Genomic DNA, 23,365 nt, shown 5'->3' with positions numbered 1-23,365 from the left:
ATGGCTGTAAAAAAAGAGATATACCCGGTATATGTGTGTATATATACACACATATATATATATATATATATAGTATTTATAAAGCGCCAACACATTACGCAGCACTGGACATTAGTTTAGGTTACAGACAATATTTAGGGGTGACATATAGCAATACGACAATACAGGGATATAAGAAAAACCAGGTGGATAGGAAGCCAGTGGAGGGATTCACAGAGGGGAGCCGCCATGGTGGAGCGATGGGAGGAGTGGATAATTCTGGCTGCCACATTTAATGATGGATTGCAGCGGGGCAATTCGGGTCATAGGGAGACCAGACAGAAGGGCATTGCGGTAGTTAAGGCGGGAAACTATGAGGGCATGAATGAGGAGTTTGGTGGTGGCAGAGGTCAGGAGAGGGTGGATCTTACAGATGTTACAGAGGTGGAAGTTGCAGGACTTTGTGAGGTTTTGGATGTGGGGAGTGAAGGCGAGTGCGGAGTCCAGGGTGACACCCAGACAGCGGGCTTGAGAGGTAGGGTGAATGGTAGTGTGGTTAACAGTGACATGCACATCTGGGAGGCTCAGGGATGGCCGGGGTGGGAAGATCATAAATTCCGTTTTCTCTAGATTTAGTTTCAGGAACCCAGCGGACATCCAGGAGGAGATGGCTGATAGGCAGGAGGAGACCTTGTCCATGGTAGTGGCGGATATGTCAGGGTGTGGAGGTAGATCTGGGTGTCATTTGCATACAGATGATAGTTAAAACCAATGGAGATCACCTTGCCAATGGAGGATGTGTATAGGGAGAACAGAAGGGGACCAAGGACCGAGCCTTGGGGGACTCCCACCGAGAGGTGGTTGGGGGTGGATGAGGACTCATTGGAGGAAAATATACACACACACACACACACACACACACACACACACACACACACACACACACACACACACACACACACACACACACACACACACACACACACACACACACACACACACACACACACACACACACACACACACACACACACACACACACACACATATATACACATACATACATACACACATATATACACACACATTTAAAACAAATTGCATGAAATTACTTTATTGATATGTAATCTATTAGAAATAGCATATAGTATGGGTGGGTGGGGGGGGGGGGGGCTGTCTGTAGTTTAGGCCTATATTTCCTTTTTTCTTATGTCACTTACACTAGGTAGTAAATGTCCAACAGATCTGACAGGTTTTGCACAAGCCCGTCTCCTCATGGGGGGTTCTCAGGTATTTCTCTATTTACGGAAGCACTTACTACATAGCAGATGCGCAGTCAAACTTCTGGAACGTGGACACAAGTAAAAAGGCTTGCCAACATTTTTGTATAGATCTTAAAGAATATCTGAGACGATACAGTAAGTAAAAGTTAAGCTATACTTACCTGGGGCTTCTTCCAGCCCCTAGCAGTCTATATGGTTCCTCCCTGCAGTTCCGTTGCCCTCCGAAATGCTGCTAGCCCCCCGAAAGATCACCGACCACAGCTTTGGTCACAGTCTTCTGCGCATGCATGTCCACACGCCTCTCTTGATCATGCTCCTCTTGCTGGGAGCATTCTGTGCTTAAGTCTTTGTGATCTGTACGCAAGCGGAGAAAGCTCCCAGCGACTGAGAGGTGCACAGACGTGATCACAGCTGTGGTCAGGTTCTTATGGAGGGGATAGCGCTCACTGGCCTCACTGACTGCTAGGGGCTGGAAGAAGGCTTAGTTTGTGAATAAAGTAAGTGCCTGCGTGGGTGTGTGTGTATATGTAAAAATAATTTAATGACCATGCACTTTAACCCATAAGCATTCATCCAAAGCTGAAATATCAGATTTAAGCTGTGCCTTAAAGAAGTGGAAACAGTAAATATTAACTTTAAATTTAATTAGCATAGAGTATTTGCTATGGAGCCCAGCGCTTAGCTGGTATCTACTGCATCTCCCTATTGTGAAATCCATGCTGTGTGTTCCTGTTTCTACTGTTGACATGTCGTGTAAGTCACTTGCTATCAGTGACAGGCACGGATATGGTACCCTGACTCAGTCCCCCGCTGCCTCTAAAATGTGCAGGGTCCAGGCTGCTTCTCTGACAGCTGGAATATCACATGGAGTGACACTGTAAGCCCAGGAGGCTGCGCGTAAAGCCACAATCACAAGACAGGATTAATATCAGGCGGGAGAAAGCGCAGATAGGAATCTTCATGGATCTGCATTTATATCACAGCTGTCGGGAAGAGAACACAGGCCCAGCCTGAAATATTAGTCCCTCTGCCCAGCGGAATCATCAGTGCTGCTCTAACCCCTTACATTCAGAGGAGATCGAAGTACAATTAAACACGCTGTCTTTTCCAAGATACACTGTTAGACCATTAAAATTGTTGTAAAGTCATTACTGCACAAGCATCTAAGACAACATGATACCTATAACTTACCCACACCACAGGGATCAGTTCATCCGGTAAAACTAGTACTGGTAAGAAAATCCACAGTACTTTCAAATGCCATGAAACAGACCTGAGATGATACAGATGGATATGTGTGCTTAAATCATTTAATTGGGCTTAGAATGTTGGCGTGATGTGGGCAGCCCTAAAATCCCAATGGGTGCCAACTAATCCTGACTCAACCTAGTCTAAACATAATCTTACCCTCTGTCTTATATCCAAATGTAACCTCTCCCTTCTTCTTAGACTTTCACCAACACTGACTACTTACTCTCTGCTACTCTCCCCACCCCCACAATATACCTAACATTAACCCTTTACCTCGCCAATGCCAAATATGAACTATAACCTCCTTGCTATTCATCCTCAAAAGGCTATCCATGGCCTGCAGAAGCTGACAGAGACAGAAATTCAGGGTATGAAGAGGATTTGGCGAGAACGGGGGACGGGGTGATTTGAGTGAGTTAGGGGAGATGTGAGGAAGGCTGAAGTGTAGACAGGCATTAAGTTCTCTACATAATAGTCACTGCTCACCCAATATCTCTCATACCACTAATGAATGGGGCAGTGGTTTCTGGTTTCCTGTAACACATTTAACAACCATCCATTGATGGCAAGTTGAGATACGAGTATAATCCCCACCATGCAAATATGGCGCACCATTAAAGCCTGTGAAAACATTATACATTTTGCCATCTTATGATAGCTCCATGTCTGACTTCAATGTATTGTTTGTTCTTAAATTGCTTTTTTTATTACGCGAGTAAAGGCTCCTACACAATGAGAGATTTCTGTCGCCCCGGCAGGGCTCGGTACTCGACCTCTTGGGCGACAGTGTAGAGCTGACGCTGTGCAGATGTGTCACTAGCCCCCAGGCTAGCATGTGTCTGTTGCTATGGGGGGAGGGGCGTTGGAAGAATGAATAGTGTGCGACAGAGCAAATTCCCACAGCAGTCAGGGGAGCAGGGATGCTGGATCTTTAGTAGACTTCAGGCGGCCGCTATACACATGCTGGATTGACTCATGATTCTCGGCTGAGGCGGTCATTATCGTCCACCATGGCCAAGTTCAAGTCAGTGTGTGTACCGTGTACAATGTATTCCCCCTCCCCCTATGCCCATACCACACCTTCTATGGCACTTGGCCGGTGTGGAGAAATTGTGCATGTTGCTAAACAATTCCTAGAGATTCGCACACTTTAACGCATCGCACTCCATTGATTTTACATTTTTTGTTGTTGGGGACACATATTTATGACAACTGGAAGTTGCAGTTATCATCACAGTGTCATCTTACATGGCCTGATCATAAAGTGCAACAGGTTCATGTATAGCTACTCTACCTAATGTATCAGTAATTAAAGGGATGAACTAGTAACACTGTTGCTTCCAAAAAGTATCCTCCAGGCAAAAATGTTATTGTAGCTATGAAATGTGGATGCATTTGAAAAACTATGTAACTATGTAACAGTATTTTTATCCCTAGGTTAGCTGGGGCTTTATGTAACACATATTATGCATTTCTGGAACTGCTTGTGCTTGTAAGTGGTGCTTTACCACTTTCAAACAGATGCGTTTTCAGATGCGTTTTAACTGATAGGTTGTTCTGCAGCAGTGCATTGCGAAAAGGCTTTCAGTTAAAATGCAAAGATGTGTACTGACCGAGAAACATGGACATTTCCTTCACCTGGGCTGCACATCAGCTGTCCATTCAATTATAACTGACAGCATCTGATTCAGTGTAAACCAGCCATTAGGCTTGGTTCACACATAAATATGTGTCCAGTCCTGTCAGTTTCTGACAGTTGGCATCAGTTTTCTACAGTATGTGTTTCTATGGCTGTATTCACACATAAATCTGTACATTTCTGATCTGGTCTTGTCCTGTCAGTTTGGTCTGTTTCTATGGATGTGTTCACACATAAAAGCTGTACATTTCCTGTCAAGTCAGGTAAAACTGATAGCAAACTGATGCAAAACGGACAGGACAGTACTGGACCGTAAATGTGCAGAATGTGTGAACCAGGCCTTACAGCCTGGATACTGCAGTTTCATTCGGGACTGTTGAGAGCTTCAAATCAAGTTCTTGGACCTCCCTATGGAGCTGAGCTGTATGTAATCCACAAAGGGATTCATTCAGTTCCCTAAACCTTTCCACTACAATGGAGAAAAGACTTTCAAGGTAATCTAAAAGTCATAGATCTGCTGAAAGATCTGTTACCAGTATACCACGGCTGCTGTGGAGACCCCAACGATTAACATTATATTCCATTGATGGGAAAGAAGCAGATTTGTTCATTTTCTTCTATAGCCTACTTTTTATCCGGATTCCTAGCCTGAGATGTATATATAACGGTTTGCACCCCCTGCATAGCTGATGACGTTAGCTGGCTTCATCCTAGCCAAGCTGCTATGATAGAATCTGTTACTATCTAGAGACGTGGATCCCTTCCCCCCTTCGGGCTGGTACATTTTAATAAATCAAGGCCACCCTTTGACTCTCCATCACGATTGAGAGTAATGATTTTAATAAATCAAAGCCCTAACGGGTTAGTCGAGCGGTGGCCTTGATTTATTAAAATCTGCGCTTTGAATCTCAGACCCATGGCTGTGAAAACAGCTGGTGTTACATCAAGTGACTACGTCTTCCTGAGCCGCCCCATAGCCATAGACGTACCTAACTGCCTCTGCAGCCATACAGGATACGTTATGTAACAAGACTCCACCACAACACCACAAATAATAAAACCCAGCGGGACCAAACCACTCTCCTCCTCACAGCATGCAGGAAAAGCTCACCAGCCAGCTCACTGTCATGGGTGCTACGTAACATCAATGAAAAGCCATGCTGTGACATAGAAAAGAATATCACTAAAGGGGCCCATACACTGGTCGATCTCAGCCATCGATCGACAACCAATGTGACCGCTCTGTTCGAATCAGCTAGAAACCGATGCAGCAGGAAGCATGATTGATTGGACAATCAATCTATTTCCAGCCAATTTCGATGGATTTGCTCGATTCTGAAATCTATTGGAAATCTGTTCTTATGCTGATTAAGATGGCTCGATAGATAATTTCCGACATGTCCAATCACTGTTCGATCATTTTGCCGCTCGATTTCTCATTGAAGTGAATTGAAAAAGGATACGAAAAACAACTGGAAGATAAAAGATTTGAGCGAGCAAAACGGTCGGGCACAGAATCGAGCGCCAGAATCGACCCATGTATTCCCAGCATTAGTGTGTGGCACACATCAGATAGGTTCCTGTCAGATTCAACCTGACCGGAATCTATCTCATAGTTGAATCTGCTGCAAATCTATAAGTGTATGGCCACCTTAAGAAAACACAAAACCAAACTGTTGACCAAACTGGCTACAAGGCTGACACTCTATGATAGCTGTCACACCAGATAATATTTATATGTTACTTTCTTCTGTTCAGCAAAAACTTTATGGATTTAACATGTCTAACTGCTTCAAGAACATGTTTAGGTGTTTGGCGCTACTTCAGTTTTACAACTAATTACGTTTTTACTGTTTAACAAATGCATTTAACTTTGAGACTGTTCAATCCTGACAAATATCACTTTCACTCTGTAGTAGCAATAAGACAAACATGGAAGAAAAATGTATTTTTAATAAATATAATCTCAAATAAGTTTGAAATAACACACGTAATTGAATTAGATTCACTTTCAACTATGAAGCATAGTAGGACATGTGATTTTATGCAATTAAAATTACACCTTAAAGTGAACCCGAGGTGAAAATAGACTGATGAGATAAACAATTGTATTTATGCTCCTATTTCTAAAATTGACTTTTTAAAGTATCCCATGGTTTTCTTTTATATTTAAATATTCACAAAGTAGGTTGAATGTTTTAGGCTACTTACACACCAAGACGTTGCGTTAGGTGCTACGTTAAGGTCTCATAACATGCACCTAACGCAACGTATGGTGGTGCAGGAGAGGACGGTAGAGTGAGCCGCGGGACCACGTGATGCGGAGAGACACTCCGCATCACGTGGTCCCGCCGGCCAATCAGCGGCCGCCAGTGCAGTGCATATTAAGTAGCCATGGGCGCGGCTACTGTAGCAGCATCTCCCCGCCTCCTCTCCGCCCCCCACTGAGCATGTGCAAACAGTCTAACGTGGCTAAAGCCGCTAGAACGCACAACATGCTGCACTTTCACTACAACGTGCAGTGTTACATGTAACACAACGTGGGCAGTGTGAACAGCCCACTTGTGTTACATTACTGTGCGTTGGGGGAGCGTTACAGGCTGCACTAACGTGCACCTGTAGCGTCCCTGTGTGGAAGCAGCCTTAAAGGGGCACTTAAGTCAAACAAAAAAAATGAGTTTTTCTCACCTGGGGCTTCCAATAGCCCGCTGCAGCTGTCCGGTGCCCTCGCCGTCTCCCTCCGATCCTCCTGGCCCCGCCGGCAGCCACTTCCTGTTTCGGTGACAGGAGCTGACAGGCTGGGGACGCGAGTGATTCTTCGCGTTCCTGGCCACAATAGCGCCATCTATGCTGCTATAGCATATATCATATACCATATAGCAGCATAGAGGGTGCTAATGCGTCTGGGGAACGCGAAGAATCACTCGCGACCCCAGCCTGTCAGCTCCTGTCACCGAAACAGGAAGTGGCTGCTGGCGGGGCCAGGAGGATCGGAGGGAGACGGCGAGGGCACCGGACAGCTGCACGGGGCTATTGGAAGCCCTAGGTGAGTAAAGCTGGCCATACACTGGCCCGATTTGCCGCCGTTTCGACAGCAGATTCGATCACTGGGATCGAATCTGCTGCCAATCGTTTGCGCTACACGCCGAATTTCGATCCATTTCGTCCGATCCCGTCGATCGCTCCGTGCGGAAAATTACCGTCGATCGCCCGCGGGTAGGGAGCGCGTCGCTAGCGGCGTTCGAGTGCCCGACGACCGACGCAATAGAGCCCGCATACATTACCTGCTCCGCCGGCGCGACTCCAGTCCCCTGGTCACCGCTGCTCTGTCTGCGCTCTGGTCTCCAGGTCCGGCATGCCTCACTTCTTCTAGCCCGGCAAGAAGTTTAAACAGTAGAGCGCCCTCTACTGTTTAAACTTCCTGCCGGGCTAGAAGAAGTGAGGCATGCCGGACCTGGAGACCAGAGCGCAGACAGAGCAGCAGTGACCGGGGGCAGTCGCACCGGCGGAGCAGGTAATGTATGCGGGGGGGAACGGCGGCGGCAGCAGCAGCACCACCTCCACAACAGATTGTGAACGGTTTCAGGCTGAAATCGGTTCACAATCTGTTTGCAGTAAAGGTAGCCATACGATCCCTCTCTGATCAGATTCGATCAGAGAGGGATCTATCTGTTGGTCGAATCTGATGGCAAATCGACCAGTGTATGGCTACCTTAAAACTAATTTTTTTTGTTTGACTTAAAGGGAACCTTAACTGAGAGAGATATGGATGTTTCCTGTTAAACAATACCAGTTGCCTGGCAGTCCAGCTGATCTCTGTGGCTGCAATAGTGGCTGAATCACACCCTGAAACAAGCATGCAGCTAATCCAGTCTGACTTCAGTCAGAGCACCTGATCTGCATGCTTGTTCAGGGGCTGTGGCTAAAAGTATTAGAGACACAGGATCAGCAGGCGATTCAGGCAACTGGTATTATTTTAAAAGGAAAAATCCATATCCTTCTCAGTTTAGGTTCCCTTTAAGTGTCCCTTTAAGGTCTGTAATCAGTGGCAGCCTATAAAGTGTCCCAGAGTAAGAAAAACGTCAATAGTTCATGGCTGTAATGTGCTAATCAGTGATGTTTACTATATTCCCAACAAGGGTACCGTCAAGACAGAAGCTGTAACTTGCATGCCTGAAAATGAACTCTTTCAGGCAGCAAAACAATATGTTTTGCACTGTACAAACACGTTTATCTCATCATGTCACATATCTCCCCGGGTACACTTTGAGCTAATTGAAAAAATTATCCACATTTCTATACTACAGTTTTTGTTGCACAAAAGAATACACAAACAGGCCCACCACTGAAAACATGTACCTAAATTCTGCATCCCTGCCTACTATCCTCCTGTCATCTCACATGTATACAGCGCTTTACTCCATATAGAAAGATTCACAACGCTTCAGAACTCAGCAGATGAGATTTAGCACATTACCAAGATTTTACCTGCGTTTAGAGCTATGCTGAAAGCATGTTACAGGGTGTTCAATACAGTTTGACTTTTGTTGGCAGACAACATTAAAGTAATGTAAACTGGTTTCAATATTCACATCTACAGAGTGCTCACAGAGTCAAAATGATATGACATATTTCTGTATTCTAAGGAGTCAAAAAAAAGTGTAATAAAAATTCTTACAGTCTCAGTTACTCCCTATAGGCTCCCAGCTCTCACATGGCAGTACTGAGCTCTCACCACCACAGACCTTTCCAACCTTATAATATAATAGGATTTAGAAGCATTTATAATGTTATGGGCACAAATACGATGCTCCTGTTGCAAAATAAAGTGGTTTTAATAGTTTCTCCTAATGTATTTTTATCCTCCAACCTGCACATGGAGCTCTACTGCAGGAGGGTCAGGCCAGTAGTGATGAGATCACAGCGTAGACTCATGAATTATACTAAAAACACTGAGCTGTAAGCTATAGTAAAAATGAGAAGTGTATGTCTTACCTTCTCAGAAGGACAAACCAAGTGTTATAGAAAATTTTTATTTATTCATGTACGTTAGGACAATACGTTTCACGGGTCTTAGCCTGCTTCCTCAGGTAAATACAAGTGCCTTAAAGCGGAATATAACCCTGCATTTCAACTTTGCTCTAATACATTATTTACAGTATGAAGACGAAAATGGTCCGCACAATGCTCCTAAGATCCTATATTTTATTTATGGACGTATCCAAAGGTCAACACATATCACCAGCTGACATGTTTCGGACCTACTGGTCCTTATTCATAGCTAGAGTGCAAATAACACAAAAGGCCTCCTATATACCCCCCTCCGGTGGGGTGGGTGGCCCCCTAGACAATGTCCAGGGAAACACCCCCAGCCCCACCCACAGGAGGGGATATGTACAATATAGAGTACAACACCTAAAAGGAAAGGTAAAATAAGACAACATACTGATTGTTCAAAGCTAGGTGTTGAATTAAAACAGGAGGCCTAGAGGCATAACGTACAAAATTCCGATCAAATCCCACACCAGTATATAAATGTAGAAAAAATATATACATAATAAAACCTATAAAACTATATAGAAAATGTGATTTGTACAATTAAAACCATCAAGGAGCAGCATATGTAGAGGGAATATGCACTAGGTTAGAAGCGCCAGATCCCAGCGGGAGTTCATACCCTTTGGGAGTCTCGTGCCCATTCTGAAGATCCACAAAGCCTCCCGGCTCTTGAGCCGTTTAGCTGTGTCCCCCCCTCTCCGTGCAGGAAAAATTCTTTCCAAGCCATGGAAGGAAAAAGAGGACATGTCACCTTGGTGGACCTGGCGAAAATGCTTCGCCACATTGGAAACGTTAGAGCTAAGCCAAGCGGGACCGCAGTAATGTTCCCCTATCCTAGCACGTAACGGTCTCGTGGTGCATCCCACATACTGCAGGGCACAAGTCCCACAGGTAATAAGATACACCACGTTCGACGTCCCGCAATTAACGAATTGCCTAATGGGGAAACTGCGTCCGTTCGATGTTGACGTAGCAACTCGAGTTCGAGTGTGGACCCTGCAATAGTGACATGTTCTCACTCCACATCTGTATGAGCCCAACACATTCAGCCAGGTAGAGGACCTGGTTCGGGACTCATACAGGCTAGGAGACAATGTTTGTGCCAAAGTGGGAGCACGCCTACTTGCAAAGCGTACCCCCTGTTGCAAAACACAACGTAGGTCCTCATCACCCTCCAATACTGGGAGATACTTCCTAACGATAGACACAATCTTGTCATATTCCTCGCTGTATGTTGTAACAAAAGTGGGTTTTGAAGCCCCTAAATTGGCATCCGAGTCACCCATATTTCTAAGCAAAAGATCTCTGCTTTTAGAATTGGCTCTAACCTGTGCTCTGTTGATCATCCAATTGGGGTACCCCCTCTCTTTCAATCTGGTCCCTACCGTTACAAACTCCTCCCCAAGCCAAGACCCCCTCGAACAATTCCTGCGGGCCCTGGTGAATTCGCCCACCGGGACCCCCCGTATAGTGTGTTTTGGGTGACAGCTAGTGGCCCGAAGGGTGGTGTTCCCGCTACACGGCTTTCTGTAGGTCCTAGAGTGTATCCTCCCCTCATCGGAGTCTCCCACCAAAGTAACATCTAAATAATCAATAGAGCCCACCCCCCAATTGGAGGTGAACTGTAAATTAAAGACATTGGTGTTCAACTCTTTCATAAATGGGGGGATATCCTCAGGGTTACCCTTCCACACCAAGAGAAGGTCGTCAATGTACCTCCCGTACCACGCAACATCACCCAGAAGGCGGCTCCCACCCCCAAAGATGTGGCACTCCTCCCACCAGCCCATATAGAGGTTAGCTAGTGACGGGGAGAACTTGGCCCCCATGGAGGCGCCACACCTCTGGAGGTAGAAGCCACCATCAAACATGAAATAATTGCGGGACAGGAGGTACTTGACTGCCAGACAAATGAAAGATCTCAAGTCTTCAGAATACGCAGAGTATTTCTCAAGGTGGTGCTCAATAGCTTGGATGGCCAGGTCATGGGGTATACATGAATACAAGGCCTTAACATCGATGGTCACCCACACAAAATGATTGCTCCAAGAGAAGCCCTCCAGGCTTGCAAGTAAGTGCTTAGTGTCTCTGATAAAGCCAGGAAGCCTCATCACAAGTGGTTGTAGCAGAGAATCAATCCACTCGCTTAGGCGCTCCCCCAGAGAGCCAATGCCAGCCACAATGGGCCTACCCTCCGGGGTACTTTCTTGATACGAAGCCCCCTAGGTATAATTTTTTCAGCTACATATTGCTTTAATGTGGTCAAATCCCACCAAACCTTGGTGAATAGGTTTGTGAGAACTATCCTTCTGCGAAAACACTTCCTAAAATGTGAGAGTGGGATTCCTGGGACCAAGGGCACGGTGGGCGCTACTGATATTGGAGATTTTGAGGAAACCAGGGCCAGATGGGCTTTGGACTGCCTGGCAGCTGAAAACTCAGGATTAATCTCCTTAGATGATGTTAAGCCCATCCGTGCCCGGAACCCAGATTTTTACCCTCTAGCTAGCAGGACCCCCCATGTAGAGACCTTCCAGGAGTTGGTGGAGAGGGAACTGGTAGAGCTGGAGGGTGCTCGTAGTTCTGGGAACTCCAATTTGTCGCATCGGGAGCGACAGGCCCTCCAGAGTCTTAAGAATAATTCTGACATTGTCGTTCGAAATGCAGATAAAGGGGGGGCCGTTGTCGTTCTCGATAGCGAGAGCTACAAAATGGAGGCTCTGAGACAATTGGAGGACCCCACAGTTTATCAGAAACTTAAGGGAGACCCCATGAGACCTTTCCAGAGGGAGCTTTTTGAACTCCTGTCTTTTGGTCGAGATCTGGGTGTTTTGGATCAGAAACTTTTTGACTACTTGGCGGTGACCCATCCTGTTACCCCAATTTTCCACCACCTTCCCAAAATCCACAAGCCGGGCGCTCCCCCGGAGGGTAGGCCCATTGTGGCTGGCATTGGCTCTCTGGGGGAGCGCCTAAGCGAGTGGATTGATTCTCTGCTACAACCACTTGTGATGAGGCTTCCTGGCTTTATCAGAGACACTAAGCACTTACTTGCAAGCCTGGAGGGCTTCTCTTGGAGCAATCATTTTGTGTGGGTGACCATCGATGTTAAGGCCTTGTATTCATGTATACCCCATGACCTGGCCATCCAAGCTATTGAGCACCACCTTGAGAAATACTCTGCGTATTCTGAAGACTTGAGATCTTTCATTTGTCTGGCAGTCAAGTACCTCCTGTCCCGCAATTATTTCATGTTTGATGGTGGCTTCTACCTCCAGAGGTGTGGCGCCTCCATGGGGGCCAAGTTCTCCCCGTCACTAGCTAACCTCTATATGGGCTGGTGGGAGGAGTGCCACATCTTTGGGGGTGGGAGCCGCCTTCTGGGTGATGTTGCGTGGTACGGGAGGTACATTGACGACCTTCTCTTGGTGTGGAAGGGTAACCCTGAGGATATCCCCCCATTTATGAAAGAGTTGAACACCAATGTCTTTAATTTACAGTTCACCTCCAATTGGGGGGTGGGCTCTATTGATTATTTAGATGTTACTTTGGTGGGAGACTCCGATGAGGGGAGGATACACTCTAGGACCTACAGAAAGCCATGTAGCGGGAACACCACCCTTCGGGCCACTAGCTGTCACCCAAAACACACTATACGGGGGGTCCCGGTGGGCGAATTCACCAGGGCCCGCAGGAATTGTTCGAGGGGGTCTTGGCTTGGGGAGGAGTTTGTAACGGTAGGGACCAGATTGAAAGAGAGGGGGTACCCCAATTGGATGATCAACAGAGCACAGGTTAGAGCCAATTCTAAAAGCAGAGATCTTTTGCTTAGAAATATGGGTGACTCGGATGCCAATTTAGGGGCTTCAAAACCCACTTTTGTTACAACATACAGCGAGGAATATGACAAGATTGTGTCTATCGTTAGGAAGTATCTCCCAGTATTGGAGGGTGATGAGGACCTACGTTGTGTTTTGCAACAGGGGGTACGCTTTGCAAGTAGGCGTGCTCCCACTTTGGCACAAACATTGTCTCCTAGCCTGTATGAGTCCCGAACCAGGTCCTCTACCTGGCTGAATGTGTTGGGCTCATACAGATGTGGAGTGAGAACATGTCACTATTGCAGGGTCCACACTCGAACTCGAGTTGCTACGTCAACATCGAACGGACGCAGTTTCCCCATTAGGCAATTCGTTAATTGCGGGACGTCGAACGTGGTGTATCTTATTACCTGTGGGACTTGTGCCCTGCAGTATGTGGGATGCACCACGAGACCGTTACGTGCTAGGATAGGGGAACATTACTGCGGTCCCGCTTGGCTTAGCTCTAACGTTTCCAATGTGGCGAAGCATTTTCGCCAGGTCCACCAAGGTGACATGTCCTCTTTTTCCTTCCATGGCTTGGAAAGAATTTTTCCTGCACGGAGAGGGGGGGACACAGCTAAACGGCTCAAGAGCCGGGAGGCTTTGTGGATCTTCAGAATGGGCACGAGACTCCCAAAGGGTATGAACTCCCGCTGGGATCTGGCGCTTCTAACCTAGTGCATATTCCCTCTACATATGCTGCTCCTTGATGGTTTTAATTGTACAAATCACATTTTCTATATAGTTTTATAGGTTTTATTATGTATATATTTTTTCTACATTTATATACTGGTGTGGGATTTGATCGGAATTTTGTACGTTATGCCTCTAGGCCTCCTGTTTTAATTCAACACCTAGCTTTGAACAATCAGTATGTTGTCTTATTTTACCTTTCCTTTTAGGTGTTGTACTCTATATTGTACATATCCCCTCCTGTGGGTGGGGCTGGGGGTGTTTCCCTGGACATTGTCTAGGGGGCCACCCACCCCACCGGAGGGGGGTATATAGGAGGCCTTTTGTGTTATTTGCACTCTAGCTATGAATAAGGACCAGTAGGTCCGAAACATGTCAGCTGGTGATATGTGTTGACCTTTGGATACGTCCATAAATAAAATATAGGATCTTAGGAGCATTGTGCGGACCATTTTCGTCTTCAAGCATTTTCTAGGATCAGCTATCCTGGTCTGGCACTGCTCTTTTGGGGTGAGCGGTCTTCACCACTCTCTCTGATTATTTACAGTATATTATATGCAACCAGCATTTTTTTTTTACTAGACCAGCATTGGAAGGGTTACACAGAGCTTTAAAGTTCCTGTAGAGAACTGCAGACGCATCCGAAGCTTACATAGATACATTGTGTTTACATAAATGTATCTAAGTGTGGAATGTGACTCACTCTCTCTGACTGAGAAGGAGCTGGAGGACAGCCAAAGAGTGTGTAACATTTATCACTTGTTACATTCTATTTAGTTAAATGTATCTATCTGAACTTCTCCATATCTCTCCACGGAACTTTAAACCTCTGTGTTTAACCCTTCCAATGCTGGTCTAGTAAAAAAAAAAGCTGGTTGCATATAATATGTTGTAAATAATGTTTTAGAGCAAAGTTGAAATGCAGGGTTATATTCCGCTTTAAATTCAAAGATCTTGAGCATGAGAGCCTTTCATCGAGACTTATGAGTGCTGGGAGCCTTTTGGGAGTGAGTAGTGGAAGGCATCCTGAACTGCTCATCATTAAGCACATGCACAGAATGATCACTGTGAGCTCCAAATTGGGAGATAAGCAGCTGTTTAGGAGACATGTGCAATATCACAATTTTAGGTAGCTTATGTTGCTCTTATTTCTTTTTCAGAGCAAACGTCCAGAAACCCTGGCAGGTCATTGAATGTAGCTCAGAGTTCTTGGCATGTGCACTGAAGGGAAACAAAAATGTATTCCATTTGAGCCCCAAGACCTCTGCAACCATGCCTTCTACATTTTATGGATAGAGCATGGGGTACCTCAAGCTACTTCTGTTCTGAACAGAGCCCCAAGCCCTGATGTTCCCAGGAAAGGCTTGTCTATCAGATCTCATGGACCAGTGGTGCTGGGGATCTGCAGTTTAGCATGGTAGTAGCTTGGGGCCCACATCCTTACCCTCAAAATTTGAGACCTGTAGGAGATTCAGTGCACATGGCACTGGGAGGCACTACCTGAGCTGCCCTGGACTTTGGGCATGTGCATTAAAAAGGTACAAAGACCAGCACAATCTAACAAAAAATTCCATGGCTGAAGGTAATTTCTTAAACAGGAGAAGCCAACAAAAGTCAATTATAAAAAATGTTTTTCTAGTGATAAAATATGTATTGCCAATAAACACTTGGGACAGTTCTTAGGCTGAAACACTTAACATATCTAGATGCATCTCACTCTGGTACAGTTTCAGCCAATGTGTCACTCATGCATAGGGATGCTAGATCTACATCTTACCACTGTGCGTAGGGACAGCCATAGTGTTTGCCAGCTGGTAGAGCCGCTGCTGCTGCTCCTCGAAGCTGCCATGTTCATTAAGTGCTGACATCATACGTCTGTAATGCTCCTCGGGAGTCATTTGAGCCAATGGCTCCTCCAACAGTGGAGTCTGGGAGTTTTCTGTGGGAGAATACAGTATATAGTAAACTCTACATGTAGAATACAGATATTAAAGGTAAACATTACAATTATGCAGATTCTCTCTGATTTGCTGCCTACTCCGTTTTCTATAGGAGCAGCAATGCTGGAGCACACCTGGGTACCCAGTCTAATGACATATGCCTCAGTGGAAACCCCCACTTGTATATTTATAGTGTATGTCACCTGCACACGGGGTGCTCAGTGACCTTTCTGCAAACAGGCCTAGGCAGCCTAAGGAAAACATAATTATATGCATATAGATCAGTAAGATTACCTCAGTGATGTAGCAAATTGGGATGATCAAAGAGATGCACACAATTTCTCCTTGCATTCAATTTTCATGTAAATGTTCTACGGCTTGCATCAATAAAAATTGACAGGAAGTTACTTTGATTGGTCCAAATTTTAAGCTGCATATAACTTACATGAAATTTGGATGCAAGGAGAAATGAATTGCATTTCCTTAATCACCCCTGGTAGCAAACAGAGACGACCAATAGCGATAAAGACAACCCAATCAGAACCCATTTTACTCCTATAGACACACAGCACCCTCTGCAGATGCCCTATGACCAACTAGGTCATAAAGTGGATGTTACTGAAATATTTCTACTTCCCCAAGTTAAGATAGCTGGCAAGGGGTCTGCTAAATGCATAAAACTACCTAGATTTTTAGGTACAAAAAACAAACAAAAACATTTGGAACACTTTAGGACAAACAGTCTTCTCAGACTGGAATGCTGATTAGTAAGTAGTGATGCAGCACACAGCACCTTCCAGCCTTGGCAAATATCAGCTGAAATCCAACAGAAAATGGATCACATTGCTGCTATGTACTCTCCACTGGAGCACAAATCTATATAACTGCCTATCGACCCACCATCTGATGCACGGTAACCGTTGCTCCTAATGCTATCAATGGATAACTGCCTTAAATCGACAAACGTTATTGATTAGTTTCACGGCAGTGAAGAGGTTTTGTGCAGATTCCATGAAATGACACAAAGGCAACAGAGAACACACTTATGTTGCTGATTTCTAGAAGAAAAAGAATTTCAAAAAAAAGATTCAAGCAGCATGGATAAAAACTGAATTCAGGAGGCACTTAATCTACTTTAAGAGCCAAAAGGAGCATTTTAGGAGCTACTTACAACATTGAAATGCAAACTGAAAAGTCAGGCACCACATATAACATTTAAAGTCACATGGGCTACCTGGCTTACAGGTTTGTCCAGCCCTGAACTTTATAGCAGTTGGTTCAGTGTGGCTAGAGTACAGCTTAGAATAACCACTACTGTCTGTGATGCGCTCGTGGGCCTCCCATTTGCTGCCCACCAAGTGACTTCTAGGTGCAATCTATGGCAGCCAGACAGCAATGTTTGTGACTCTACGTGTGTCAGCGCTTGAAATGCGCTGCTGTTGCCTGGCAGCAAAAACCTGCATCATGTCACACCTGAGTGCAGCCACGGACGTGGCTCAGTGCAGTGGCTGTACTAACAAGCACCAGGCGGGTGGTGGGGCAGCTGACAGACTGTGTATTCACCACCTTTTCATTCCCATGCGAAATAGGGCTTACAGGTCAGCAGAGCTATTACATTATGTAACATTGTGGTAGCTACAAACCATGAACTACTGGCAGATAAACCTAGGACAAGCAGATAAACACTGGTTATGCTTTGCCAAACCATAGAAACTTACAAAAATTAATCCAATTTCACAATCATAGATTTAAGGGGGAGTCACACCATTATCAACTTATTATTGACCTCTTGACCGTTGCACTTTATACAATGCTTTTTCCCATATTAGATAAACCAGAATGATAACAATGAGTTTTATTAGTATGCAATAATAATAAAACATTTGGAGGTGAACTAGCAAAAAAGAATAAATGACAGACTTTAGGCTCAGTGGTTGTATTAGAAAGGTGATCCCATAAATTACCTTATACTATAGGGAAACCCATAAAACACATTGTTAAGGCAGATTACACATATGCAAAGAGGCCTGGAAGCATACAGAATAATCTACTCTTCTCTGTTTCTGTAAGAGTAATACTAAGATAGGCGTCATTAGCAGCCCAGACAAAAACCTGATCTGAAGCTTTATAGTGACTCAGTTCTTGCTAATACCATGCTCACTGCAGCTTTCCTGTGTCTGCGTTGGTCATTATCAGCTAATATGGCCAATGGCTCGACATTGATCCAGCCAAATCTCCAGCAGGCACCAGAGAGTCGATGAGCGGACTAGACAGCAGCATCTGTTTGTCTGTCTATCACTCTCACTCACTTGTAAGGAGAACTATAATTTGATGACAGAGACAAAAAGTAGAGATTTCACAGCTAGTTTTGTAGCAGTTCCTGTTCTGTCTTCCAGGCAGTCTGACAAGCTGAGTGGCCAAACAGCCAAGCTATTCTTGTCATGACCGTCATGATATGCTACATTGATAAGAAAGTAATGGGGAACTGCTGAAATGTTGGTTCACACAGTCTCTTCACTGCCTACCTAAATAAGAATAGCTGATTAAACAATGGCCTTCTAGACTGACAAGTGCTGATCACAGGTGTATTCTTATAGCTGCTATGAGGAATCAGTGTATTACCACTGCTGAAAATATCCAAGTTAAAAACTAGCCATTAGCAAAGAGAGTACTGTTGTCTGATTCTATTAGAAATAGAGCCTAATGCTGGGTACACACATTGCAATTTCAATTATTTCTGACATGCTTGATCGGGTTTCGATCGATACAGCCGTCGATTTTGCACACTTAACATGCAAAATCGACCGCTGTATTGATCGAAACCCAATTGAACATGTCGGAAATAATCGATCCCGCGGATTGAGCAGGAAATTGCAACGTGTACCCAGCATTAGATAGAGCAGGATCATCTACAAGGGAGCCTAGGCAAGTGCCTGGGGCCTAGTGGGCATTAAGTGGCCAACCTGGCCTTTTTGTCAGACCCCTTTTTACCTCAGCTTGCCAAAACAGCCATAGGGGGCCCCAAAGCTACTACGTTGCCCAGGGCTCCACTTAATGCATCTTTGAGGGAGTGTGTGGGGGATGGGTGGGGGTGTCAAAGGGATCACTAAAAAATGTTTTCATGTAACATGCTGATAGTTCATGGAGAACAGGCAGCCGTGTTTGGGGATGAGGACGGAAGGCCACAGACAGGCAGAGCATGCCAGATGGACGGATGAGTGGCGACTGTGCACCACTATTGCAAATCCTCTGCAGGGGTCGCAAGGAAGCGCTGTAAATTGGGAGGAGACCTGGGGAGTCCATCATCCATGGCCAATGCCCAGTTCTGCCACTGTGAAAGACTATAATCTACCGTCCTGCCCCTGCCACCTTTCAAGCTGGATCTCCTATCTTGACCAGACCAATCAATCATTTTGATCGATTTTGACCAGAAATCGATTAAAGATCCTGCATCCATGTTGGGACATAGATTTGGGAGGACTTTTTACAGATTGTTTAGGCAAGCTATTGTACCACATGTAACTGATAAGACTGTAAAATATTATATAGTGTTTGGTTGGCTTTAGGCTGGTCATACACATACAAGTGTTGTCAGATAAGCAGATTCAACCACTTCCAGGCATGTATTTCTGCCAGTTGGTGTGTGAACAAGTGTTCAGCATTTTTAGTCATCATGGAATTAGCCAAAGTGACCCATAAAGCTAAAGGTGTACACACACACACACACACACACACACACACACACACACACACACACACACACACACACACACACACACACACACGGATTGGGACTCGATCCTTCGGGCAACAGCTTGGGGCTGAATTCTGTACAGACTTGTTGCTAGCCAGAGGGACTGCGACACAGCACATTGAGTATGGGGAACAATAGGCTCAGCCTACACTTGGCCAAGATGATTCGCCAAAGCGAGGGGGCCGCCATACACACACTAGATTCTCAACACAGGCGTCCTAAACTGACCAAGACACGTCTTGCATGTGGGCAAGGCCTAAGTTTGCATTTCTGTATAGAAATTGTTGAGCAAAGAAAATAATAGTTGCCAGATTGTGCTTTGCACACCCAAATATCTGCATGGTTGGCTATCATCTAATGTTTGCACCTTAAATATCAACAAATAAACATCAATATGCAACATTGAACAAATCTAAAAGGGTCCTCCTGCAATAATCTAATAGCACCGGGCTCAAAGAGAACCTGAGATTAATAATAAAAAAAAATACCTGGGGCTTCCTCCAGCCCCCTTCAGCCTGATCTCTTGCATGTCGTCCTTTTTCACCTTCTGGATCCTCCGTTATGGCTCCCGGTAACTTCAGGAGCCAGGGCTTACTGCACGTACCCCGGCACACTCCAGAATGCAGGGAGCGGTCTGCATCTGCGTAGCAATACTGTGCAGGTGCAGAACGCTACTGACCGTGGGAGCATGCGGGGCTATACTGCACTAACTGGCCGAAGTAACCGGGAGCCATAATGGAGGGTCCAGGATGGGGAGGAGAATGGAGTGCAAGCGATCAGGCTGAAGGGGGCTTGAGGAAGCCCCAGGTATGTATGAATTTTGTTTTATTCATCTCAATATTAAACTGAACGCAACATCAAAACAAGTCTAAAACGATTGTCATGCAGTATTAAACAGCTAATTCATCCTCCTATTTTTCATGTACATTATAGTAAATTTGAGTTACGCTTTTTGCAATGAATATATTAAAATTGCCTGTCTGGCTGGGTCCTGTACCTTCTCTTCCTGTTGAGATGTCAATGCAATATTACTGGAGAGAAAGCTGACCAAATTCTTCCCTCTATCCTATCATCCTCCACATGTGCTAGACAGGGCAATAAAAAGGCAGCAGACAGCCCCTCCCCAAAAAAGCACAAATAACCAGTCACAAGCACTGACTGCTGGTAAAAGAATTACACTCTGTGGCCAGCATTGCAACTGCAGCTCAGTCTTACAAGAGGATAACAACCTAATGAGCTGCCATGCTTGCTGACCACAAAGGGTTAACCTATTAGCAACAGGAGGAAGATGCAGAGAGTGAAAGCTGTTCACTACCTGGCAAACCCCCAGTGTGTTGCCAAAGGGAGATCTTCAGGTCAAATAACTGTCTTTGCTAAAAGGGAATTTCTTGGGATTGGCTGCATCCAAAATTAAATTTGCTAAGTAATAATGTAGTCCCTTATCCACCTTTGGCAACAATAAAATAAGTGAATAAATAAATAAAAAAAAAAAGTCAAATAAACTAGGCCATTAAGAATGTACAAATGTAAATAAGATACAATATTTTGGAAGTGCAAAACTCAGCATAAGTAATTTTGTCTTGTACAGAGTTTTCTTACTCTGCTTGGCACGACTGTGATAAAGTTAACTAAAGAGGCTTTGGCAAGGAAGTAGTTAATACAATAGATTTCAAGGCCACCAAGCAGGTTCATTGTGCCAGCTCAGTCTTATAATGAGAAAGATTCGAGGAGACCTCAAAACAAAGGAAGGAATCTACAGAGACTCCAAAAATAAAAACACTAATTATTTCTGATTAATTTTGTTTGGTACCGTGAACAGAAGCTTAGAGAATTAATTGCTAGGTTTTTTCATCTCCATTTTTCCCCCTGCTCTGAGCGCAGTGTAATTAACCACTGTGCAGTCAGAGGTGAGAGTGCGTCTCCTCACATCCAAATCTGCTGCTTCACTGGGAACCCCAATCTCACAGAGAAGATACAATGGAGGCCCACTTTACAAGAGCTGCTCTGGCTGCTTATTTCTTTTTTTCTTTTTACTGTAGTGATGAAGATGAAAGAAGATGAATAATTCATGGAATGCATATAGAGATTTACTAAGATTAAAAAATAATAAATCACCAATTCCTCAGCAGAGACGATGGTGAGGCGCTGCAATGCTTTTCTGCATAAATTATAACTACATGATAGAAAGTCGGCCTTTTTCAATTATAAAATGTGAAAAAAGTAAGTAATTGTGTCATTTATGAATGTGATTGTAATTTAATAATATTGATGGGAAAAGGCACTTTATTTGTATGTATTAAGAAATATAATAATCTCAAATTAAATCAGTATCACGGATCAATGCAGATACGGGTATGAAAAATGTATGTACTTAGTCCTTTAGAATTCCCAAAATTCTGCAGATACGGAATATGTATTTTTTCATTTGATAATAATATAACAGCAGAGTCTTGCTATTAGGAGTAGAGCAGGAGTTCAGTTGGTGCCACCCTCTCAGCTGCCTGGGACGTGCTCAGTGTGACAGTGCCCCTCCATTCAGTCTCTTGTCAGTTTGGAATGGTTTGAATCACGGCATAATGTCTGGGCTGACATCATGTAAAGTTTTAGCCGCCTCATTAACACCCATCTGCATGCAGAGCAAATCATTAGGGCACAGAGGAGTGATGTCCCTGCTAGCAATGAAAGGGTGGGCTAATGAGGCATTTTTATCCTCTCAGTGGCCTTCGCCTCCTCCCTCCTGCTCCACTTTGACACTCCGACAACACATCACCTTGACAACTCCCCCTCCCTCCATCCACGCCCCTCCGCAAGCTACACAGCCCCCCCAGCCCCCCTTTCTTTGCCAGTGCCAGCTTTAAGGGAGCGCACCAGGCGCCACTCACCCTTAGGAGACTCGCTTCTGGGCTTCTTGCTTTCCACAGGACACTCGCTGTTACTGTTGGGAGAGCATTCTCGCTTCTTGTCTAAAAAGTCATCTACAAAAAGAAAACAGCAGAAAGAAAGGAGTTAACAACAATAAAATATCAGTGCCATAACATAAAATCTCAAGCAAATCTTGCATTTGTTGTAGGTATAAGCTTTTTTTCCTCAGTGGCAGCAAAAGAGTTAATAAAATACGGAATACACAAAACAGATCAGGTAATAGCAACAAAGCCCCCTTGCAGAGCGCCCCCCAATATACTTTGCAGTACCCCACATCGGCCGTGTGCATGCAGAGAAAGGATCAATGGAGAGATTTCTTGCTACAAACATATTGAATGCAGAATATTCTTACTTAGATTCATCATTTGTCTCCCGTGTGTTTCCACAGCTCTGAAACCTTGGTGCTGAACAACTGGGAGGAAGGCTGAGATCCTTTCTATCCAGCCTCCTTTCAACAAGGCTTCTTTAACACCCTTTACCCGCCTGCTCTTTCTCTCTCTTTTTTTTCTGCTTGCTTCTGGCTGTCTCTCTGTCTTTACAGCTGTCTCGCCTCCTGTGCCTGCCTGTCTCTCCCACTTCTCTGCCCTTCTGCTGCTGCTGGATGCTACGGAAACGTCAAACCCGCTTGCATTAGTGCAGCTCGACGAGCCAACGCAAATATCTAATATACAATTACAGCGTCCCCCTGCACAGATTTCCAATCAATAGCCTCCTATTATGTGGCTGGGGGAGGCTGGGAGCCTGATGCTGCTACACGCGGCAGGAAGGAAGAGGCAGACTGTCATTGGAAGCTTCAAATTCTCATCTATCAAGGGCTTGTTATAGAACAGAGGCAGCGTCTTACAGGAAAAGGGCGAGCTGTGCGTGTGATGTGGACACTGCACGCAAATTAAAGAGCGCTGTTGCTTTTTAATACATAATGCAAATTTATTATTAATCCTGCAACGGAGTTTCACAGATCTCAGACTCCTTCTTGTTGTATT

At 44.9% G+C, this 23,365-nt stretch overlaps 1 protein-coding gene across 7 annotated transcripts in view; it reads right to left on the bottom strand.

Annotated features, from left to right (window-relative positions):
• SAMD11 (sterile alpha motif domain containing 11) overlaps positions 1 to 23,365 on the bottom strand; it is a 272,374-nt gene that overhangs the window by 47,276 nt on the left and 201,733 nt on the right. For all 7 annotated transcript variants that reach the window (XR_011022124.1, XM_068240716.1, XM_068240712.1 and 4 more), the window contains exons 6-7: positions 22,343 to 22,435; positions 15,544 to 15,705 (exon numbers count right to left, since the gene is read on the bottom strand). Coding sequence is in view for 6 of the 7 variants with exons in the window: in XM_068240716.1 (XP_068096817.1) it covers positions 15,544 to 15,705; positions 22,343 to 22,435 (255 nt within the window). In the remaining variant the exon portion in view is untranslated. The remainder of the gene's footprint in view (positions 1 to 15,543; positions 15,706 to 22,342; positions 22,436 to 23,365) is intronic.

Source organism: Hyperolius riggenbachi, chromosome 6 (genome assembly GCF_040937935.1).
Source record: "Hyperolius riggenbachi isolate aHypRig1 chromosome 6, aHypRig1.pri, whole genome shotgun sequence".
Taxonomy (NCBI): domain Eukaryota; kingdom Metazoa; phylum Chordata; class Amphibia; order Anura; family Hyperoliidae; genus Hyperolius; species Hyperolius riggenbachi.
The sequence above is the reverse complement of the archived record's forward strand: the minus strand, read 5'-3'. Positions and strand labels throughout refer to the sequence as shown.